The sequence below is a fragment of the Argiope bruennichi genome, chromosome 1 (assembly GCF_947563725.1).
Source record: "Argiope bruennichi chromosome 1, qqArgBrue1.1, whole genome shotgun sequence".
NCBI classification, from domain to species: Eukaryota; Metazoa; Arthropoda; class Arachnida; order Araneae; family Araneidae; genus Argiope; species Argiope bruennichi.
The window spans coordinates 77,831,633-77,857,017 of NC_079151.1; the positions used below are offsets into that span (position 1 = coordinate 77,831,633).

The window sequence follows — 25,385 nt, forward strand, 5'->3', positions numbered from 1 at the left end:
ACGATTACTACACTTTCTCTATACTACGTATATGGGAAATAAAAAACAGAATCGAAAAATGAGTAACTTTTACATCATATTCGGTAATTACCGATTGCATTACAGGATTTGAAATAACACAATCATTGAGTAGCATTATTGAATATAGTAATAATTAGAAGGGAAAAAAAGTGGAATTTCAAAGCATGTAACTCTTCAGATATTTTAATGAGTAGTCCAAATTGGTAGTCTGAATAAGGCACCAGAAATGTTTTAATGAGAACAAGTTAGGAAAATCTAATTGAAGAATGAATATACAATCAGGAAGCAAGGTTAATGAGCAAGTATATTCACACAGAGTGATGTATATTTCTAACGACAATTTCTATAGCAATGAAGCTCTTTCTAACATTTTAGCCATTGTGCGGTTTTACGTGTTTTTAATGCATTAGCCGTGACTAACACACGCTCTACTGCTTCTGCACACCATGCCTTTATAGCTCCTTTTATTTCGATGAAGTTTCCCGAATTAAGCATTATGATCATGTTTTCATTTGTGGAAGAGACCACATCACGTTTCTAGAAGACACAAATGTTTAGTTTATATGCAATAAAAAACCAACAAATGCACAAATCATTCTTAAACTATGCTGAAGAACACAAGTAATAAATTAATGGCTGTTACTTAAGCACAATGTATGATTTCAGCAATTTAATTCTTACAGGTATTAATAAGTGCTCATAACAAACACTTGAAATTGAGAAAGCCGGCTATTTTTAAGATTCTCATTGATTTGTTTATAAAATTTGTTCAACTGAAATACATAGTCACAGAATAAATGTTAGACACTTAATACAAATAAAATCATAAATGTGCTTTTACATATCAAAGATAGAATGTACTCCAAAAAAGAACAAGAATACATTCAGATTTTTAGACTCAAAATTCTTATTCAATAGATAATCTCCATTGATCGTTCAGAATACATGACGAATATCATAGTTATTTTTAGCATTTATAAAGATAACCTTCACTCAGTTCTTTTAATCAATTATTCGTCCCTTCCCCAGAAGGAAAAAGGCAGTGTCTACATAAGAAAATGACAAAGGAACAGTTATGTTAATAGTAAAAACTATGATACATGCTTTTTCAAATACCTTTTTAATTTAACATTTTTATGAGTATTTTAGGATATGATTATGAACATCCTATCATTCCTTTTTTTCATTCTCTTCACTATCTCCCAAACCTGCTTTACCTATATAAATACTTTAATACAAAATTCTTTTAAAAAAGTAATCGCAATACACAGATAAAAAAAAAGATAATACCTATAATAATTTTTTTTTGTTATGCAGCATTCAAAGATAAAAAAAAAATTAAGGTATTAAAGTAATTAAAAACACAATTAATGAATTATATTCGAATGCTATTCTTTAATTCATATGGCAGAAACCGATAAACTCATTAAATATGCCGATGTAAATTTCAAAATGCTTTATTTTAGATTTGAAATGACTTTCAATTAATTGTTCTGAAGTACATTTTTATGTACCAATATAATAGTCCTAAACTATTTTTAATTAAAAGCATTTGTACCCTTTTTTTTACGAATTAATTTTTTTAACTGTCTCATGGTATCTGACTCCTAATAAATAGTGAAAGCGGTCTTCCGTTTTGTGAAATTGCTAACAAACTCCATTCGTGATCTATTTCTACAATAAATAAGAAAAATAATTAAAACTAGTACATGTTTATATAGTTTGTGTATAAAATGAAACAAAATGAATAAATATCTCCATCTTTGTGAAGCTCAAGTTCACATTTTAATGGCACTTTAAGCATGAATTTGGATAAATCTAAGAGATATTTACATATTATAGACTACTTTTTAGATTTATTAATATAATAAACTAGATACTTTACTCTTCTGATTAGTATACAAATAAAATTATGATTATTTTCGATTCCATATATTTCCCCTTAAGTCTCTTTTCAAATGTTTCAGACATCAGAAAATAATTTTAATCTCACAATGATTTATAATAATATGAAAAATTCACAAAATGACTTTTTTGGAAAATTTGAAACTTGTTTTCTCTTTAAAATAACCATATCTTTATGAGTAAGTATGTAATTAACGAATGTATTTCTTCTAGACAAAAATTTTATGATTTTTATTATGTATTATGGAAACAGTTGGCTAAAATTTCAAACAAAACATTTTTTGCGTGCTTTTTCGTTTTATTGGTAAGTTATTCGATCTATTTATACAAAATATATTTTAAATACTTATAAATGAAATTAAAAAAAAAAACTTTTGGTCGTAAAAAATGTGCAAAACATACACAGATTTTTGAGAGATGCTATTTTACTAAATATGGGACATAATCTAAACGAAATAATAATAATAATACACCTATTATATAGATATATTTCCCATTTCAAGCATTTGATTTTTAAAACGCAATATAATTTATAGACATTTTCCTGAAAAGGTCAGCTTGCAATTATTTCCTTTAACTTTACCGAGAACAATGATGAACACGTTTAACATATACAGAACTTTTCCTTCTACGTTTAATGAAATAAGCATAAACATCAAAAAGGAAATGCGGTTCAAAAACATAGAATTTAGTTATCACAACAATAAACTTAATCGTAAAGCATTTTTTTTTATTTTATTGAAATAAATATTATCCACTACCTTTAAAAAAAGAAAGGCTATTCATGAATTCCAAATTAAAATAATAACATACGCTGTTATTTCATAAGGTTTAAATCAGTCAGGAAACGTAATCTGACATTCGTTTTTGTTAACCTACTCTACTATAATAATCTATTCTACTCTCAAGTCGCTCTAAAATCTCCAAAATAAGTAAATTACAAATTTTAAAAATGGATAATTACCAGTAGAATAATAAAGTAGGAAATAAATAATAATAAATTTAAAAGCAAAATAATAAAGAATTTTGTTCGAAAAAAAGTTCTCAAAGAAAATCACATTTTTTTTTTTTTTTTTATCGTTCTGAAAATAACAAAACGAAGAAATCGTTCATAAATATTTTCTTCCTTCCAATTTTTAAAAATTCCAAGATTTTCAAATTTTCTTCTTTTTTAATTTAAAAAAAAAAGAAAATTAAATGCTTTGCAGAAATCAGTAATTACTCGTTTAAAACTACAAAATTAAATTAAAAAAGAACATGCCACAACACTAACTTAAAATAAAACACGAACGGAATAAATCTGGGAAAAGTTTAGTACAAACCATTGTAAATCATTGTTAATTTAAATATCGAGTATTAAAATAAGCAAGTCAGATAAAATACATTAGCATTTACGACCAACTCTTTCATTTCTTACATAAATTAAAGTTTAATACATTCTAGATGATTAAAACTGTGATGACGCAATTAAATTTTTAAACTATGTTGCGCCGATAAACAGTGCTGCTGAAACGACAAGGTTAAGCACAGATTAAAAATAGTTAAGTGTTGGCGGATGTTTAAAAATGTGATATTAACTTTTTATTTGTTTATTTTTAGAATTATTTTTAAAGATTAGTCTTAAGTTTAAACATTTTAAAACTTGAGATTATTTTCGTTTGAAATCTTCAATTAATTTTGCTGCATTGTCTTGAACTTGCCCTCATTGATTAAAATTTCAAAGATATTAAAATATAAATTTTTTCGATTTAAACTTTATTACTGATTCCCAATAATTTGAGAAATACCCATACACGACACAAAAATAATAAGGCTTGTCGCAATCTCAGAACTGCAGATTTAGAAAAACATGCTTAGTGGAAGGTCTGAACTTTATTTTTAGCCAGTGTCAGCAAAGATTAAATGATATTGCTCAGCAGTATATCTATCTACAAAACGAAAATTTTAACAACATTTCTTGCTGAGTAGCTAAACATGACTATTTATTTGTATGAAAGTACAATTATTCGTCACAAAAGTTAACTCTTAATATTTTAGTGCGTACGCGATTTGATTAACTGCATATTTCAGAATATAAACTGATAAGTACACAGGATTTAAACAACATATTTTAAAAAATGAAGATTAAAAGTAGTAAAGGATGCACAGGGGGGGGGATTTATCGCCATTGCTACGTTAAAGTGTCAAAATGAACAATGCTCTATAATGTAGTAACCGTCAAATATGTCTGATAGTCTTCTAAATAGTTCAAAAAAGTGTATAGTCATAAATGTGATGTCTTTACAAGCCGATGGAATATATATATATATTTTTTTTTTTGCAATTTTTTTATAATTTCGATTTTGGTATTTACAATATTACCCACTTTTAATTCTAAATTATTTTTGACATCTTAATGTTCTTAGTAATCTCATTAAGAAATTAATGAGATTACAAAACAAAATCCTTTTTCAAAAAAAAAAATAATATTAAAAGTAATTAATGACTTTTTCGCAGATTATATCAATATTGACAAAAAAAAAAAAAAAAAAAAAAAAAAAAAACAGTTAACAAGCTTTATAATTTAAGAATTTCTTAAGTCGTATTCCTGAAATGTTAATTTTTTTTTTAATAAAGTACTTAATTTTTAATATTTTTTAGTTATTTCCCGTGATTTATATTTTTTTGGGGATTATTGGCAACAAAAGTTAGAATGGTCTGAAGAATTGACCCTTTGTTAAATTTTAATAATTTTTTTCAGCTAAATTTTAAAAAAAACATGAAAATTTTAAAAATATTAACTTTTATAGAAGCATATATGTATGAAAGTTTCTACAAAAAAATTTCAAGGTTCAATTTGAACAAAATTTAGAATAGAAAATATTTGAACAAAAATAAATGTCTCAAAAAAATTCCTTTAAAGTTTGTAAATGCATAAAACAAAAACTAAAAAAGATCCTCGCACACTAATTTTTTAATATGTTATTTCCCAACTTAAAGAATGTACTAAAACACTATTTTAATTCAATTTGATTGAATATATTTTTTCTCATTCAAAATATTAACTTTTTGCACGCTATCAATAATATTAGTTCAGATAACTATAAAAGATTACTTAACCAAAACTTAATATTTTGGAAATAAATGTTTTGAACTCAATACATTTATATAAAATGCTGATAATAATAACACAAATTAAAATTAAAAATAATAACTTTATATATAAAACTTTCTATTTTCTTTTCAGTTTTTAATTGGCACAATTTAGTTAGTTTGTTTTTTCTTGTATGATTTTTTATTTCATTGATTTTATTATTAGATAGTTTAATATCACAGGGTTATCTTTAGTTTTATAAGCAATTAAAATTACAAAACATTTGTAATTTGAATTTTCGCGCTAGTATCTGAAGAAGGTTGATTTTCAGAATTATTATTATTAATAGTCTGTCACCATCTTCATAACATTATGTATCAAGTAATTAGAAAACGATTTATGGCATTTTCTCAAAAAAGAATGAACACGAAAAAAACAAATCAAGTAACTTCTATGTAAATGAATAAAAATCTAATCTAAAAAAAAGTTCTTTTCATGAATATTAGTTAGGTGGTTTGACTTTTGAAAGATAACTATTTCAACTGAGGAATTGAAATATTTTTAATTAATTAACTTTTAAGACTGAAATGCGTTTTTTTAACTTTCGAATTTTGACACTAACAATACTCAGAAAATGTAACATGTCTTCAGAACTATTTTAGTATGGAATCTAAAATTTGGAATTAAGCTTCCCAATAATATAGCCATCAAGAAATGGTTATATATATAATATACGAAGTTAAGGAAAAGATATATGTAATGATATTTTATAATTTAATTTAAACTTAATTAATTTTCTAATTTTTAGCTTAATTTAGACCATATTAACTTCATTCGAAAATATTCTCTTATTTTCTGATCCCATTCCATTTTTTTATTTTAATTAATTCAACATGAGCTCTAAAAGTGCTGAATCGTTTAAAAGAAGACACGTTCCCACTCTCCGAGTGAAGGGGATAAAATATTGCTGATATAAACAAATTCCACTAAAAGATCCCTGTGTTTCCCTTACTTGTGATTGACTTTTTTTATAAAACCCTATTAAAATCTATTACAGGGATACAATTTTCATTAGTTTTTCCTCATTTCGTGTTGTGCTCGTCGCTTCTGCTTGTGCAAAAAATCATGGCTTCGGGGACGGAAATAAAACAAAGTTAAAAAATCGAAAGTCCCTTCACTGTCTTCGAAACTGCCTTTTACTTCAAAAAATATGCTTACATTATATATATATAAGTCAAGGAAAAGATTGGTTTTTGTTTTAGACTACACTAATCACTATATGCATCTTTCCACGACTAAAGGTATTTAGAGAAGTACAAGATTTTCTTGATTAAAAATTAATTCATTATTAATTCGCAGAACATGCATTTTTAATCTTGTGAATTCCGATGTACGTAAAAACAAAGTAAAAATGTCTATTAATGCTCTCTAAAAAAAAGTAAATCTAAAATTATATTTAACAATAATACCTTCGTGGAAAATAATAAAATGTGAAAATTGAGATATAATGATATTTGCATTGTTCAAAATATCACAATATATTTACTAGCGAATTTTCGCTAGGCGTTTCCTATGTTATTGCAGACGATTAATAATACATTTTCGCATAATTAACAAGATAAAGGAAATCATTTTTATAAGGTAATGAAAAAATTATTACAAATACTCATACAATAGGATAAAAAGTTCCGTATTGCGCATAAAATACTTCATCTAATTTTTCGTTTTTTTTTATTTACTGGGTGGCATCCCATTGGCTTTATTTTGAACGAGTTATTTTTCTGTTAAAAGATTATGTTTATAAGCTGGTATCCGTAAATGGCCAAATTCAATTCAATTCAATTCAAAAATTTCTACAGATCCATTAAAGTTACAGTTACCAAATTTGCTACTTAGCTGGTTTTGGGGTTGCAAACTATTAAAAAACTTCAAAATGTTAATTTTTTTAGTGCTTTCGGGGAATATCACTGCACAAAAATTTTAGAATAAAAGTTTTTTAGTTATGGTAATTTTATTTCAGTGCAATTCTTTTCTCTATTTAATTTTAATAATTTTTTCCCAACAATACTTTTCCTGGTTTTAATTACTGGATTTATACATCTAAGTACGGCTAAAATATTAAACACACTTTCTATGTGCACCTTCATCATTGTTATACAATTAAGAGTAAATTTTAAAAACGAATCAAGCTAAAACATTATTATGCTACGAAATTTCGACTTAGAGGTTTGATTCTCTTTTTAATTAATTATCTTGATAAGTTTTTGAAGCTTCAGCGCTCAAATTTCACATTGATTAAAGATCCGTCTGAGCTTGTATGAATTCATCCGATAAATTATGTCCCGTATAAAAAGTTGCACAAGAGTTCATTGTTCTTCTATAGAGCGCTCTCTCGATAACAAGATATTAACATGAAATCCAACAGGAAAATGCACACCCTCGGAAAAAATACTGTCATTTTTCACCACTTAAATGAAGTAAATTCTGCTATAAGTTTTCGATAAATGAAATATTGCCTTTTAACAATATTAAACGCATTTAGGTTACTATCACAAATGACCCCATTTCTAATCGAAGGATATCTGAAACTACATATGGGACCACACAAAATAACTCGGAATAACCTTGGCCAACTAGTTGTATTTATTGATTAAGATATGGGGAAATGTGTCTGCGCGCCATGACCTAGGTAAAAAGGATAGAAGTGCTTAATTCTCGACATAACAGCTCTAGGGGAAAGTGAATAATTTTTTCACTTTTGTTTTTGTGTACATTATGCAGGTTTAATACAAGGAAACCATTACGTCACGCAAAACAAAACAACTAAAATTAAAATAATGTAGTCGCCCAGATCAGTTAAATATTTTTAAAATATATATGAAAACATTATAAAGTTATTCAGAATAAATTTTGTCAGGCAAATGAAAAAGACTTTATATTACTATTTCTTATCTTTATCTTTCAAATTTACTTCGAATATATATTATATATATATATATGAGCAAGTGTATATTATACACTTTAAAATCAGATTATAAAATTTTCATTTTGTTGATCCTTTAAGAACTTAATTTAGAAAATTAGTCGCTATTGGCGACGTTGCCTTGTTACATGTTGTTCTAAGCAAATGTATTATGAATAAATTCAGACGAAGCCTTCCCGCATTTCTACAGTTTTACTCGAGTTTGTCACATCTAAATTACTATCAGTTTGAATTAGCCCGATAATCCAAATTCTTTGATCTGAAATCTTGTAGCTAATATTTTTTGAATATTAATTTTAGTTTAAAAATATAACTTGGTATAAAAATTTGAGGTTTGTAGCAGCTGCATTACTATCTTCTCTTTTGGATAATAGATGGCGATGGCTGATTAGGTACGCATCCCACATTGCATTAAGATTGTAAAGTATGCTTTTCTGTTAAGGTGCGCGCGTTAATGTCTTGTCTTGTCCGTCTGTTTGTTTTGTGTGAAATGTGATCATTAAATGTTTCGAAAACATGGATCCTCTTGCTTCCACTGTACGGATCATAATGATCTTCATTCCACCACAAGTTTATAAAATTATTATACATATTATTTCACATTTTAGAGAAAAATTAGTAAAGAATCAAACTCGCATCATTGCTGTATTTCCATATCTAATATTTTCTTTTTATTCTTTTTTTAGTAACAATTTCAGAGGATTTGTTATACATATCTCTTACAATACAAGACGATTACCTTTTTGCTCTTCGGCACTTTAAAAAGTCAAATATGTGCTTAAATATCAGGGGTAAACTATCAATTAGACAATGCAGCCAACTGTTTAAGGGCTTCGTAATATTAGACCCCCCTCCCCCCGAAATTTTGCTATATTCTTTTGCGATATTTTCTGATTATATTAGTTTTGTACTTTCAATTAATTTACAAGGACCAAGCACACGAACCGACTGAAATAAAATGAATGCTAAAAATATTTCTAACATCATTAATTATTATTTTTTATAAGTTTTATGTCGTTTGAAAAAATGTATGGCTTTATATTTTAAAAAAAATGTCTGATTCTCTTATTAAATATTGTTTAGATTGTACTAAAAAAAAATTTTTTTTTTTTTGGTTTCAAACTGTATAAAATTTGAATATTTTCATATGAGAAACATTAAAGTCAACTCTCTCGAAAGAGTCCATAATTTGTCAGTTAACTAGAATTTGCTACACAAAATTATTTTCAGAAATAATTAAGATAAAAAAAAAAACCTAGGAGACCATCTTTTCTTTCCCAGTCTCTAAATTTCTGGTGTTGCCTGAGTAATGCCTAAGGGTCCTTAGAGGATGAATCCAGCTCTAATAAATACAATAAAAGACAGAAATGCCAGAAAATTCAGGTTAAGAGATGATCAATCAGAACAAACAGAAGATTTATTGCTCCTTTAATGACTGACGTAAAAAAGATGAAAACTTAAATTCATTAAAGTGATTAATAATTATTATTATAAATTTATAAGAATTTTCCAATATTTTTTATGTAACTGCATCAAAACATTTTTTACAAAAACCTTCAATTAAATTAGGTCCCAGTAATTATTTCTCAAAATCAAGTAATTCAAAATTCAAAGCGAAATATTACAATTTAATAACAATAAAAGTATTTACATTTATACTATTTCCCGGTATCGACAATTTCAATAAAATGCAATACTCATAATTAATAAAGCCCTGAAATCTTAATATATTAGTTTTTACTTAAATAACGAGTAATATGTACCGCCTTATTGTTGAAAAATTCAGTGATGATTTAGAGTTTTAAATATACAAATATTTGTGCGTTAAATGTTAAGCATAGAGTGGATTGTGTTTAAAAAAATTTTAAACGTTTCACTAAAACAGATTCTTTTGCTCATACTGAGAATATAAAAGAAAAAATAAATAAATTTATTGTTTAATTTTTTTAAACTTCTGATTATTTTAGCATTTTATTAACAAAACTTAATAATTTATTATTTTTCAAGATGTTTCATTAAAGGGTACCAGAAAAAAATTAAGAACACTTAAAATTTTAGTTCATTTTCATTTAAATATTAAGATGTCGCCAACAGCAAATCTAGAAAAGATAATAAGAAATTCACCCTACTCTCAATTTTATTAAATTATAACGTCAGATTAACTGTTGTCGTAACTGAGTTCAAGGAAAAAAAATATACCATAAAAAATCTAAGATTCAAAATAAAATTAAAATGACTACATTAATATAATTAAATGTAGTATAAATTTAAAATGTTTTAAATGAATTTAAACACAAGCAATTCAGACAACCAAAGAAAGATAAACTATTTAAATCTTTCTTTTTAATCTTGATTTAGATTAAAGGAAAAATGTATTATTTTAAAATACAAGTTTTTCAAAAGCATGTATTAATTATACTAATGTTAGTTAGGATTCAAATATTTTCCGATCCAAATTCTCATTATCTAGATATTTTGGGAAAAATTAATCTTTTTCTATTAAAAAATTTTGTCACAAGGATTTTATTTATATAGAAATATAAATGTACAAAATTCAGATATGGAAAGTCAATGCAAATCCCTAAGTACTAAAATCAGGTTTCGATTGTTGAATTTTCCAATGAAAAATTAAATTTTTACATTCAAAATTCTCGATTTTAAAACCATTACAGAAGATGGTTTGCAAACTGCAGAAATATTAAAAATTTAGATGACAATTTACTATGTGAAATATAACAACTCTAAAAATTTTTTATTAAGAGCAGCAGAAGGAAGCTAATTAAAACCTAAAAAAATCTATTTTTTTTAACTACAAGTTTCTTTAATATATTCCTTTATTTAGATGCTATTAGTTTTTTTTTTAAACCATAGTTCATTCAATAAAACTTCAGTCCCAACTATGTAATGTAATTTGAATGGGTTACTAATTTACATGAAAAATAAAGGAATAAAAGCATATTTTAACATTTAATCTAAGATTCATTAAAAGTAAGAAGATTTAATGTTATGAATATAAAATGAATCAATGTAATAATATATTTTTAGAAGTACATTATAATATATCATATGAAGAGAAAAGAAAAATATTATTGAGGATATGATTTCTTTTTAAAGTCTGAGCTATTTCTTCTAAAATTATGATTCTGAATGATAGGAACTAAATTGTAAAATATTTGAAGTCTAAAGTTATCCATATTCTCTGTTAAGTTGTAACTTAAATTAGTAATAAGCAGTGTCAAAATGTTAACTGATAATATAATAGATATACTGATAATATAATAGAATTTTTTAATAGTGTGACATTAAAAATAGAATTAATTACAATTTCCTATTAGATAGATAAATTACATTATATTCTATATTTCTATAATCCTTATATTTCATTAAATTTCATATATTTAATATAAATATTGATGAAATCAATACACTAATTGCAATTGAGGGACTCTGCCAAGGTTTCTCTATAAAGATTGTACAGTGAAATTATGGTTTCGAAGTTTCTTTTGAAAATGGAGGAAGGTAGAAGGGTAGGCAATCACTTGATGACTTACCTAGGACTTTAATATAAAATTTAAAAAATTAGTGCAATAATTGTGTCTGGGAGATTTTGTTTGCCCAAATTATGCTTAAAAAATTTAATAATTACAACGGATATTAGAGGTAGATTACTTGATAAAAGACTAAGTGAAAAATAATTTGAATTGTAAGAAAACCAGCAATCCTCCAAGGTAATGACTTCTATTCAGCTACACGCATGAAAGCATTTTCAACTCAGAATGTACATCAAATGTGAATAGAAATTTTGATGTATTTTAATTTGCTTTAGGATACATATAACAATGCCAATTCAAAAAGAAATTAAAAAAAAATTGACATTCCATATATTTAATTCTTTTACTCATGAATACATACATATTTGAAAAAATAAAAATAAATATATTCTTCTTTTTAACAATTATCAAGAATTGAAAGAAAATATGCACAGATTTAAATAAGTATGCTTATGAAGGAGAATTTTGTGAAAACTAGTACAAATGCAAGCATATACATCTTTTTCTTTAATATTTTCCAAGTAGCAATTTCATTTCAGAAAATGTAGAGATAGAGTCGAAAATAGTATTTGGAAATATTCTTTGCAGTTTCAAATATAATTTGGACAGACAAATGGGATTTTGCTCTGATTAAAATAAAACAAGCTAAAATCATTACACAAGTTAAAAAACTTTTGTATGCATTTTGCAGATTTTTTTAGAACATAATAGATACCATGAATTGAATTACCGTTAAATGGAATATTTCAAAAACAATATCATCCACAGTTAAATGATAGTGCAAAACACTTACATATATTGACTTTTTTTCATAAACCTGATTATTTACAAAATCAAATCATAACATATAATATGAGAAAGCAATAAAAAAACAAATCTTATAAGGAAAATATTAAAAAATATGATTTCTTTTTAAAGTCTGAGCTATTTCTTCTAAAATTATGATTCTGAATGATAGGAACTAAATTGTAAAATATTTGAAGTCTAAAGTTATCCATATTCTCTGTTAAGTTGTAACTTAAATTAGTAATAAGCAGTGTCAAAATGTTAAAAAAGAATGACTTGTGTGACAAAGGGATTCTTGTTTTTTTTTTTTTCATTTCCTATTACTTGGAACAATTATTTTTTAAATCTAACTAAACATATATCCAAAATTAAATAGAGAAAACTTTATTAAAAATTACAATACAACAAAGTGTATATTTTTTAACAAATCTTAAAAGATGCAATGAAAATTTAAAATATATATGAAAATATTCACAAATTGGAAGAATTCTGTAATATTTTTTGTTAATCAATTTAATTTCTAAATAAAATAATTGAATGTCATTTTTAAAACTGATTCAAATTTCGTATATTCAAAATTTAAATAAGGTTAAAGTTGAGAGTGACACACTATTATACTATTTTCAACAATAATAAACTGAATTATTTAAAAAAAGTAGAAGAAAAATATATAATATTTATAAAAGAAAGCTAATAAAGCAAATTTTAATGTATGCCATAAAATAAAGCAATATATTATAATATTTAAAAACAGCTTTATCATACTTTACTTAAATAAAGGAGAAAAAAAAGATGCAAATTGCAAAGACCACTAGGTATACAATAATTTTTACTCAAAATATAAAATAATTTAAACCTCAACATTGAATTAATTTTTTAAAGTATAATTTAATCATATTCTTAAATAAAAGTAAAAATGTGATGAGAAATTTGGCTTTTTTAAAAATTAAATATACAATTTATTACATCATGGGTATTGTGACTTATAAGGCACACATTTCATCCGAAAGATAATAACACACATTAATTAGAATGCATTTCAAATTTTTCCCTCTGAAATTATATATACTAAATTTATTCTAATTGAAAAATTCTTATAATTTATGGATTTATACTAACTTTTTAAATAACCTTTTCTTTTGTTTTACGGGACATTAAACATTTCTGCTTTATCCTTCATATACCAAAATAAATTTTCCTTATGTAAAACTAATAGAACCCAAATGACTTTGTCAGTGACTTGATGAATGACAGAGAAATCAAAACCACAATAATAAAATAGTTATGAAAATGAATTTAAAGATTGCATTTAAAAATTGAAAAATGCTGCAAATGATGCTTACTTTGAAATAAAGTTATAAAGTTATCTCACATTATTAGCATAATAATTTCAGATTGAAAATACTGCTCCCAAAATTTTTATCTTTGAAAAAAAAAAGAAAAAAGTTAGGATTTATAAAAATGATATTTATAAATCAAACAAAATGTTAAAACAAGAGAACTGCATGACATTTGAAATGATTTTAACTTGATGAATACTTTTGAAAGGACAAATACACTTTTTAAGTAACTCATATGCAACCAATATCAATCTTAAAAAATCATGCTGAGCTGTTTAAACTTTGAACCTATTATTTAAACAGGAAATATTTATCTAGTTTTATTTGTTGATTTTTAATGAAAAAATACACATGAACATAAAAAATTGCTTTCCCAAATAGCAAATGTCTATATTTTAAATATTTCATTTACCATACGAGAATAGTTTACATTCTCATATGATAAACCAAACATATTCTAAGTTAAATAAAGGTATCAGAATTTTGTGTCATTCTGTTTAACAATTCTAAATAAGATGTACCTGATTTATAATATTTCTTGTATTTCCTACAATGACATGATAGACTGACGATGATTGATTCTGTGTTATTACATTTCAATTATCTCTTCCCTCTCTACTGAAAGGAAAACACAGCATTTTGCGACCATAAAAGTAAGGAAAGACCCCCACTCCCTACATAAATTTCTGCAGATCTGCAATTAAAATTTTTAAATTCACCAAAAAAATAAAAAATTATGAAAAATGGAATTTCGACAATATTTTCTTTAAATTACAAAGAAGTTCAGAAATAATAAAAGAAAAAAGAAAAAAAATTAGAATAAAAGATGCAATAATTTTAATTATTCTAAAAAATTCTTTGAGAAAATTTATATTAAAAACATTTTTAAAAAATTATGTTAGAAGTGCATAACAATTTTTTTTAGAGCAACATTTATTTGTTTTAACTTATGGGGCAATAAATGAACAATGCTCTAAGAAATCTTTTTCTACAATTATTAAAAATTATACTGCAGAAAATCATTCAAATTAAAACAAAAATTAAGCAAATATTTTTTAACACTAAATGTATTGAGTAATTATTACAAACTCCTTGTGTGCTAAATTTTATAGCTATAAATGCGTTAGATCTATCTTGATACAACAAACACATATGCATATTTCCTTTTATTAGTATAGATTCAAGGACTGTTTAATACTGTAAAACACTATTATTCAAAGAAGAATTATCATATATTCTAAGAGCATAGGTTTATGTGGTATTATTTTTGGTAAAAATATTGCACTTTTTCAAATGCTCTTGTATTGATGTTACTATGTTTTTTGGATGGAATTTAGTATCAACTTAGGCCACAAATACAGCATATATCCTGGGTGTAAGATGAACATAAATTGTTGATATATAAGCCATAAAACTAATTTTTTGAATATTTTATGGCTAAACTATTAAATAGTTTTTTGGAATTACAGGATTTTTTTATCTGCACTTTTTATACAAAATAATAGGTAGATGAGAGAGATATGTAAATTTAGAATATTTATTAATAACCAATGAATTTGTTTTGCACCAATGCATTCATATATAATTGAAAAAAAAGAGTAAAAGACATTCCAGATTATAATCAAATATACAAATATACAAATTTAATTGGATACAAAAACAAGAAAAATTATAAAAATTTAGACAGACCTATAAAAAAAATTCAAGATGCAAAACTACAAAAATTAAGAAAACACAATAGCAATTGCTTTAAAATATAATAAGATAAAAATCAAGCTTTTATTACAGATATAAACATAAATATTTCACATGACTGTTTCTAAAATGTTTAATAAGCTATGAAACTTTAAAGTAAAAACTTAATGTTGTCAAGTCATCAGGGTTTAGAAATTGAAAGAGCATGAATTTATCAAAAAAATTTTATACCCAATATTAAAATCAATAGAAGAACTTAGTAAAAATATAATAGAAATAATTAATGCCACAAAAGAACTTCACAATACTAATAAATAAAACTATTAAGATGAAACGAAATTCAAGTCCCAAAACTTATAATAAACTAATTGCCATTGGCTACTAGTTTGCCCAGATATTTGAATTTTTACGCTGTAAAATGATTTATGGAATGTATTAAAAAATATAATGTCTTGTTATTTAATATAAATGAAAAATATAAATTCAATTAAAATAGCTCATTGCAAATTAAAAATTGTGGATGTTATGGAATAAAAGTGGAAGTTCCTATGATGGAAATAATGATTGATAATAATACACAATTTGAATGCTTGAAAAATGAGTTTAAAGTCCATCATTGTATTTAAAAATATTTTTACACATAATGTTTTAAATTGAAATAAAAATATTAAAAACGAGGAGGAAATTCTATTGAAATAATAATATCATTAGAAAGGTAATTTTCTTAGTCTCAACTATTTTTGTAAAATAATTGTTTTTGAAGATGTGAACATCAATTTTTGCAGGCAAGTCATAGATATTACCCACAGTTAAAATTACTTTTGAGATCATTTAAACTTAGTTTGAAGCTTATTATTTTTATTTTTCTTATATCTTCTTTCGTTGATGGAATGTACTTTTAGAAGACACGGTTAACTATCTCCAGAACATTTCTAATAATATTTTGTGGTTCAATTAACTACTTATGCAAAATGTTTATTTCAATGCAGTTGGAAAAACATTAAATGAAGCAGTCTGAAATTCTTATAATGATTTGTTTACATTTAATTATTGCCTCTAGACAATAAGTAATATTTTACACAGTACAATTTCTGTACCATATACATTAGCATTTTATATGTATAGATTGCAAGATTAAATTTCTTTCTTTTAAAATAGAAGTTCTAATAGTATGAATAACTAAGAGATATGATATAAAACATATCAGACTGAAAAAAATGAACTTTTTGAATATATATATATATATATATATATATATATATATATATATATATATATATGCATAATTTGCTAACATAAGATTAAAAAAAAAAATCTTATGTCTCCAACTGGAATAAATCCAAAATGGTAATTTACTTGTATCAATAAATCTTTAGATTATTCATACAAGTAAAAGACATTCAAACAAATTAGATTTTTATTAAAAATGTAAAACCAGTAATAAATGGTAAAAAAAACTATCTCAAACTGAATATTAGCAAATGCAATTGAAACAGCAAGTAATATAGTAAGATAATAAATAAAAGTGTTTAAAAAAGGGAAGGGGAGAGAAGTAAAGAAAAATAAAATTACATTATGCAGTTTTATATAATTTTCTCAGTTAAATTCAGTATAATACAAATAATTTTTTATATAAAAAGAGAAATATGAGATGAATCATATAAATTAAATAAAAATATTAATAAAAAACTGAAAGAAAAGACTTACAAAGTTTTCATCCTTTTAAAATTAAGTGAAAAAAAATTTAATTTTAAGATTAGAATGTTATTTGTTTGATGTTTGTTTTATTGTTATTTGTTTGAGTTATTTTTTATTAATAAATCATACAAACTTTTTCTGTACCAAGTTTAAAGTTCATTTTATTTTTCTGCTGAACCTAAATTACTCTATTTAATAATAACTTATGTTGTCCTTTAAAAAATTCTACATTTCAACAAAACTCAGTTCATTTAATAAGTAAAGCAATCTAAAGACGAAAGTATATTTTTAAAAAATGATATTGAAAATGAATAAAAATTACACTAGTTAGAAAATTGCAAACTTTTTTTTTATGTCCTTAAATCTGCTATTAGAAATTTTGCTTGTACACCTGGTAATTGATAAGACATTTCAACAAAAGGGACATCCTTTAAACATTTTACATTTTCATAAAAAATTTCATTTCATTTCATTTTTTTTTCATAAAGAAATAATAAATTTAAAACAAAAAATTGATAAGAGTCAAATGGCATTGCTTAAGCAAAAGAGTACTTTCAATAACTTCTTACAGTACTCTCATTCAACAGTATTATATATTTATCACCTGGAATATTTACGAAATAAATTATAATATAAAAAACGAAATCTACTATCGCAAATTTCAAGTTATCATGCGAGAACCTTATTATTTTTTAAGTTATTATTTGTCTTAATTTAAGTCATTAACCAGTTTAAACCAATCTGAAATAATCACGAGGCTACTGTTAAATATCGATGCGTGCGTAATCTGATAGTCTCATGATTGTTTCAAATCAATTTAAACTGGTTAATGACTTAAATTACTTAAGACAATTCGTAAAAATTCAGAGAATGTATAATTTAGAAATTAAGTTGTAACTTTAGTTGGCGATAAATCACAAAATGTGACAACCTTCTGCATTATTTTCTAATAACCCTATTTTAATTAGCTGAAATTATACCAGAAACAACAATCTTTATCGATTAAACAAACAATATTTTAATTTGTTTGGTTTATTTTTAAAAAATGTTGCACGAGTTAGGTAATAACACTGTGAATTCCAAGGGAAATATCACATTAGCAAAAGATAGATAATGGAAAAACTATATTGTGAAAGCCGACTCCAAAATAAAACTACATTCGCAGACGATAGATATTTCAAAAGCTATAGTATGAAAGCAGATGCCAAAATAAAAAAAAGGGATAAATAGCCAATTTGTTGCCTTCACATTTTGAGGCTCAATAATTTGTTGCCTTCAAATTTTGAGGTTCCAGAAACTTCAAGCGAAAACAATATCATGTTCTCACATGATAATAATCTTGAATAAACTGTGTTAGAATTTAAGTTAATTATACCACACTTTTAACAATATATTCCCCTTATCTTGTAATAAATTGTAGCCAATAACATTATACTCATTTAATATGAATTAGTACACAGTTTTCTAATGAAAAATATGAAAAGCTATTTTTAAAATTCAATACAATGAAAGATGATTGGAAGGAATAAATAGTTTCATTTTCAATCTAGAACACTTACTCTCAGAAGTAACTTAATATCATAACTGTCTCTTTTCAGAAAGAGATATTTTCAAATTTTGTACTCATTAATGAAACTTCTTTGACGAAGAATGAATTATTTTATAAATTATCATTTAATAAAGAATAATAGTCACTGAAAAGCTCTACAGCTCTTATAAACCTAAAAATATTACTAACACATCTGAATATTTTTATGCTTCATATTCTTAGTTTCATTAGCATTCTACAAAATCTCTTAAAACTATTATTGTGCAAGTTTTGGAGCAATCCATATATTTCTTATTTTCTAGGAATAAAAGTATAAATTTAAATTTAAAAAATGTACAATCGACAAAAAAAATTGCCCTTAGTTTTCAGAAGTATTGTATGCCTTCAGAAAATTAATATTAAATCATTCAGGTTCAAAGGTATCTTAATACTAATCGCATGCAAACTAGAAAAGCATTTTTTCAATCATGTTTGTGTTTAAAATAATCAAATGTATATAACAAATATTATGACATTGTTTGCATTTTATTATAAGAAAAAGAACATACTAACAAACAAAATATAAGTATTTTCTTTGTACATGGGATCTTGCATTTATTTCTTTTTATCATTTCTACAATTTATGTATAGAAGAGACTTGAAATAAAAAAAAAAATATTTAAAATTTACTACAAATGCTTTAGATTTTCACAACTGCAAACTAACATAAGCTACAGAGGAATATTGAAAAACACACAGAGCGAGACATTTTGAGAATAAATATTCTTGTAATGCAAATAAAATTAAAGGAAGTCAAAAAACACATTTACCTAAAAGCGATAGGCAAGATGACATCACCATCATCAACTCTATTATATGGCAAAGGAAAATCTGGATCAGCACTACTTGACACTCTTCCAAAACTCTTGATTCTTTTTCCCTTAGAGGATTTGCTACTTTGCATTTCAAGAGGCATTTTTTTTTAAATCGTTTTTTGCACTATGCTTGGAAAAAAATGAATGATTTTATAAACAATATATTTAAAATATTAATAATCTATTTGCAAAATATTCTGCATTAAAAAACCTTAAATAGGTGTAATATTTAAAATGTAATTTAAAATTTTAGTTACTATCAGGAAAAATAAGTACATCTTAACAATGATTTACCTCAGACACATTTACATGTGATAATGACTAAATTAATAAGTTTCACAGAAAATTGTTTCAATAAAATGTTGAATTTTTATAAGCTATAAAATTTTTATTAAATACTAGAGGCAACTAGACATATTTTTAGACTAATAATCTCGCTTCTAAAACAATAACATGTTTCTAAATGATAATATATGTATGTATTTGTATTATCAAAAGAAAAAAAAAATGTGCATGTTTATCTGTTGCTGCTTTACAGAATAGATCATTAGGCCTCATTTTATTAAATTTGGCAGAATTATATTTGCACATAAAAATGAACACTTCAGAATAATTTTTAGAATTTTAATTGATAAAACTTATCTGAGGATTTTGTATTTTTCTCAAATAATTTCCAAAAATATTACTGTACAAATATGATTTTTGTACTATATTAAAGCTTGAAAAACATCTTTTTAATAATTCCAATTTAATTGTTATACAATGTTTTTTTCACCAGTTTTTTTCTTTCTTTTATGACTCATATCCATATTTTTTATTCACTCAAATTAATTTTATTATTTTAATATACAGTTTAATTGGTTCACCTTCTTTGGTGCATTTAGTAGCCAGATGACACATAGTAGATTTTAGGTTTCCTGTAGTAGGATGCAATGTACTTTTAAAAGATATTTTTCAACTTGCATCCAATGAAGGAAGAAATTTTTATTTTATTTGATAAGATTTGTTAAGCGAAATATTATCTCTCACCAGTTTCAAATTGATTATTTTTATAATATGATAACCAAGGTTTACCTTTTGCTTAGTTTTTTTTTTCTCATTACAGACTTTTTTAAAATTTCATTTTAATTTAACAATTGTTATAGTTTGGAAAATTTCTTAAAGTAAAGCTTAAAAGGGAAGGGGGGGGGGGGGGAGACACCCGAACAAAATTTAATATTGAAAGAAATTGCAACATTTAATGATATTTTTTAATATTTTGCTAATAGTTTAAAGGAAATTGTTCATACTTTTCTGTATAATGTGTTTGAATTTGTTTCATTTTCAAGTTGTTTTTCAAACCAACAATTTAATCTTTTATTAAATATATTTCTATTTCTCTCTCACTCTCACTGTGTATGTGTGTGTGTATATATATATATATATATCTTTGTTATACATTTTTTAATATACGAGGAGATGAAAAGCTCTCTTTAAATGATAGCTTTGTTCTCCATGTTGATTAAGTTTTTAGATATTTATATTACATTCATGATCAGTATTAAAGCAACACACATACAAAACAGGGGGAAAAAAAAAAAGAGTGTGATAAGCCATGCAGAATTTATACGGTATCAAAGGGAATTTTTTACAAATCTAGTTGATTAAAACTTTATTATAAGTGCAGAGTTTCACATGATATTGCAGCATTACACAAGAAGTTAAGACTGTAGAAGTTGGACTCAGGATAACCAAGTGTCCGTGTAACTCAGAATTCAAAGCTAACTGTGTGTGTGTTAATGTCTGAATCCAAGCAGTGAGAAAATAATTTTAAAAATACAAATAAATCGACTTTAAATATGATATTTTGAACTCTCTTTGCATGTTAATATTTAGCTGCTTGATTTGATTATGCCAAAACAATTAAATCTACTTAAAAATAAAATTCTTCTTAAAAAATAGAAACACTTAGAAATAAGCCTTTTCTTTTTATGTAAATTTTAATTTTGATTAAATCCATATTTTCCAGTCTTACAAAACAAGAAAATGACATTTTCCAAAGTTATACATTTTTAATTAATGGCGAAGGACGCTAATATTTTTATAAAAGTAGATAGTAATAAAGTGCTGGAATTAATACGATATCCAATTTAGAAAGTTATCTTTGCATAAGTAACAATAAATTTTATGTTTACATCTAATTAAAATAATTTGAATTCTTTAAATTTCAAAATGAATCAATATTTACAACATAGCTATGCAAGCTAATAGATAAAATAATATTTTAAAAGTAATGTTGAATAAAATTTCTAGTAAAATAAAGAATTCAATCTCACTAAAAAAAAAAAACAGCTATATCAAATAACTACATATTATAGATAGAATTACTTTCTAAAAATTAAACAGCAAGTATTAAAATAAATATTATCATTGGTTTTTGATTATTTAAATTTTATTTGTTTATCTCTTGTTCAGTAAATGAAAATTAAAACACGATATATTTGAAAAGTCCCATATTTTAGATTATAGAAAAACACAGAGCTAATTGCTTGAAATCACAAAGTTTATCAAAAAGTCAGAACAGTAAAAGCAGTATTGACACTTATTTTTATTGAATTTCCTTCATATCTGTATTTCATTCTTAGGCATGAAATATTGCATATGAAAATAAATATATCATCATACTTACTTTAATATAATTTCTCCATGCTACATTCTTACTTCTTATACCTACAAAAATTAAAATTTTGACATGAAAATTGAGCTTAAGGAAATATTACAAATTAATATATATTACATAAATAGATAATTTTTCACTATTTAAAATTTTTTTAACAGTCCAGGATGCAATTTGAATTTTTTATTGATCAAATACCAATTATTTCAAAATTAATTTACTGATATAGTGATAAATTCACCATTTTTTAATATGAAATTTCTATTAATGAATATTTTTTACATGAAATACTTCAAAAGAAATATATTGAAGAGAACAGTAGTTTGTAGTGTAATAATTTGAAATTTGTTCGACTCTTAATTATTTATTTTAAACATTTTTAAAAATCCATAAATGCTTTAGAAATTAATTCCACAGTACTGAAAAGATAAAATCCATATTATTTTATAATTTATAACCGACTTTTCTTTTTTTTAGTTCCTTTTGTTCTCTTACAATTTTGTTTTGTTCCTTTTTAAAACAATTTCTAAACAAGTAAAAAGATATCGGATCATAAAATATAGTTCAAATGTTAAGTAGATTATTTCAAATGATTCAACTTTATTTAGAATCTAAAGAATACTATAATTCCCCCCCCCCTATGCTTTTTAAAACAAAGTATTTTAATACATAAAGTAATGATAAATGTAATTTAAATAATGTCTATTTATATTTTAATTTCTTTATATTGCCCGCATAACACTTTTTTTTTAAATGAAGTACTTCTAATACATTTTATATTTATTTTTAGTAATAGGATTAATTCAAAACTGAAACTAAAAATAAACAAAATATAATATTGTAGAAAGATCTGTTTGTTTATAGAGAAATTTCTGAAATGAGAAAAAAAATTCTGAATAGAAATGATTAAAGTCCCAGATGAAGAATATAGCCCAATTTCAATTATTTTCATACAAACACTGAGAACATATTTTCAGTTAACAATTTAGATAAATTACCTAACTTTTCATAATTATGTTTCATTTTCATTTGAATAAATTCTGGTGGTTAAGCCAAGATGCAAAATATTTAGAAAAGCTATGTTTTTAAATTTATGAAAAGAATGAATTTTTCTTTTATAATATTTAGAATTCAGCTAATTGAAATCATTACTTCTTTTGATTTGACATCGCATTCAGACATTCAGCTGGTACTCAATATTTATACAAATGAAAGGAGGCAGATTAAAATATATTATATATATATATATATACAAATTTGAAATGATTTTATGCAAACAGAAAAAGAAAATGAAAAGAAATTAAGGTATATATAACATTCACAAAGTTAATTTAAAATTTTCTTTCATAATTTAGAAAAACTAGATAATGCAGTTAAAACTAATCATCCTAAAATTTAATTATACTAAGAGTTTTATTTGTATCGATTGTCCAAAATAATAGCTAAAAGGAAAAAAGATAAAAATATAGAATTTTAAAAATAATCAAAATTTATACAAATAGAATATATATATATATATATATATATATATATATATATATATATATATATATTAAAACATTACTTCAATAAACCAGAAAAAATCTGGATGTATCAAAATAATGAGCTTGAAATAACAAATAAAAACTACCATAGAAAATCCCTTTCTAATTAATTTTTTAAAACTTCTAAAAGTATACATTTTCTTTTAAAACATAATTATTATATTTTCAACACATAGAATTTTCAAAGAAACATAAATAGAACAGTAAAAAAAAATGTAAATAATGAATGATAATTATATTTATTAGCTACTTTTCAGTAGATAAAAAGATGAAATTTCATTTGATTAATGAAACTATTTTAAGAGACATTAAAAACAAAATGTTACTATGAACTCTGTCAAAGCAAGAAACAGCACAATCACATTTTATTTATTGTATTAATGGAATAAGTACACACAGATTTCTTTTGAAGATCTGTGTTAAAAATTAAAAGCTTAAATAATAAAGTAAATATAATTAGTCAAATGAATACAGCATTTAATATTTACTAATAAGTGAAAAAAATAAAATACAATAAATATTACACAAATTGAAGTACAAATTAAAAAAAAACACATTTAAAGACAATATCTATAACCAAGCAACGAAGAAAATCTAGAAATAAGAAAATTAATAATATACTGTATACAATACGACTTCCATTTAAAGAAAACATATTAAAATATTTTGTTGTAACACAATGCTATATATTAAAACTAAAATAATAATATTAACAGGAAGAAATAAAACCCAACTTTAATTTCAATCTTCGATAAAAAAAAAACAAATTAATTTTTTTAGAAAAAATATTGTGAATAATTTCATTAAACTATTTTTTTAATGAAAAATAAACATTATATCCAAAAACTAAGGTAATGTGACATTAAAATGCAGTTATTAGAGTACTATGAACAGCATTTCAGTACCAAAATAACCCTCTTTTTTTTCATTGGTTCTAATATTTTATAAATTTAGTATCGCAAAAAAAGGAGTAATAAGTACATGTATCTTTAAGAATATAAGATTATACATTTTTGAAATTTATTTTTTGCTCAGTTTTTTTTTAATCCATTTTTTCAGAATAATTTAGAAAAGAATAAATGTTCCTTGTTACAAAGTATAAAATATTAGGAAAGGCAAAGTGGTTCCGCAAAAAATAATGTTTACGAAATCATAAAAGTTATATTTTTTTTTAAAGTTTTAAATTCAAGTAAAATTTTATTACATGAAATTAATAGTCTTTCGATGAGATTTCATTTTCTGTGACATCTCCGGCACAAATTAATCCTAATAAAATAACGAAATATCAAAATTAATAAAAATAGTTGCACCGGGAGTTACTAAAATTGACAGGAGTTTCAGAACTCAGTACCATGTTTCTGTTTTTATTTATACATATAAGGTAGAGCTGAGTTTTGACTACATTGATTATACTTTGAAAAAAATTGTAAATGTCTAATTCGAAATTACAAATATTTTAATAAAATCAATTAATTACGTTTAAAATATTTTAAATTATTTTCTAATTATTTTTATGTACTAGAAAACAACGATAAATAAATAGTTTTCTGATTTGGTATTAGCAGCTCCGAACAGTCGCCAAATCCTTTTAGTTTCTATTTCGGACAACGATCTCAAAGTAGTTCCATCTCTTCCTTTCGAAAAATCGCATTGGATATTCTTATTATAGCTGTTTTTTACTTCCATTACTTTTTTAATAGTTTATTAAACAATGACATCCAGCTTCCAAG

General features: G+C 24.2%; 1 protein-coding gene across 2 annotated transcripts in view; it reads right to left on the reverse strand.

Moving 5' to 3' along the window:
• LOC129977579 (WD repeat-containing protein 37-like) overlaps positions 1 to 25,021 on the reverse strand; it is an 88,033-nt gene extending 63,012 nt beyond the window's left edge. The window contains exons 1-3 of one of the 2 annotated variants that reach the window (XM_056090569.1): positions 24,860 to 25,021; positions 22,124 to 22,164; positions 19,411 to 19,579 (exon numbers count right to left, since the gene is read on the reverse strand). In XM_056090569.1, the coding sequence (XP_055946544.1) occupies positions 19,411 to 19,556 (146 nt within the window). In that variant the 5' untranslated portion in view covers positions 19,557 to 19,579; positions 22,124 to 22,164; positions 24,860 to 25,021. Of the gene's footprint in view, positions 1 to 19,410; positions 19,585 to 22,123; positions 22,165 to 24,859 lie in introns of both variants that reach the window. The other variant, XM_056090568.1, reaches the window with a different exon arrangement.
• Between the last annotated feature and the right edge of the window lie 364 nt (positions 25,022 to 25,385).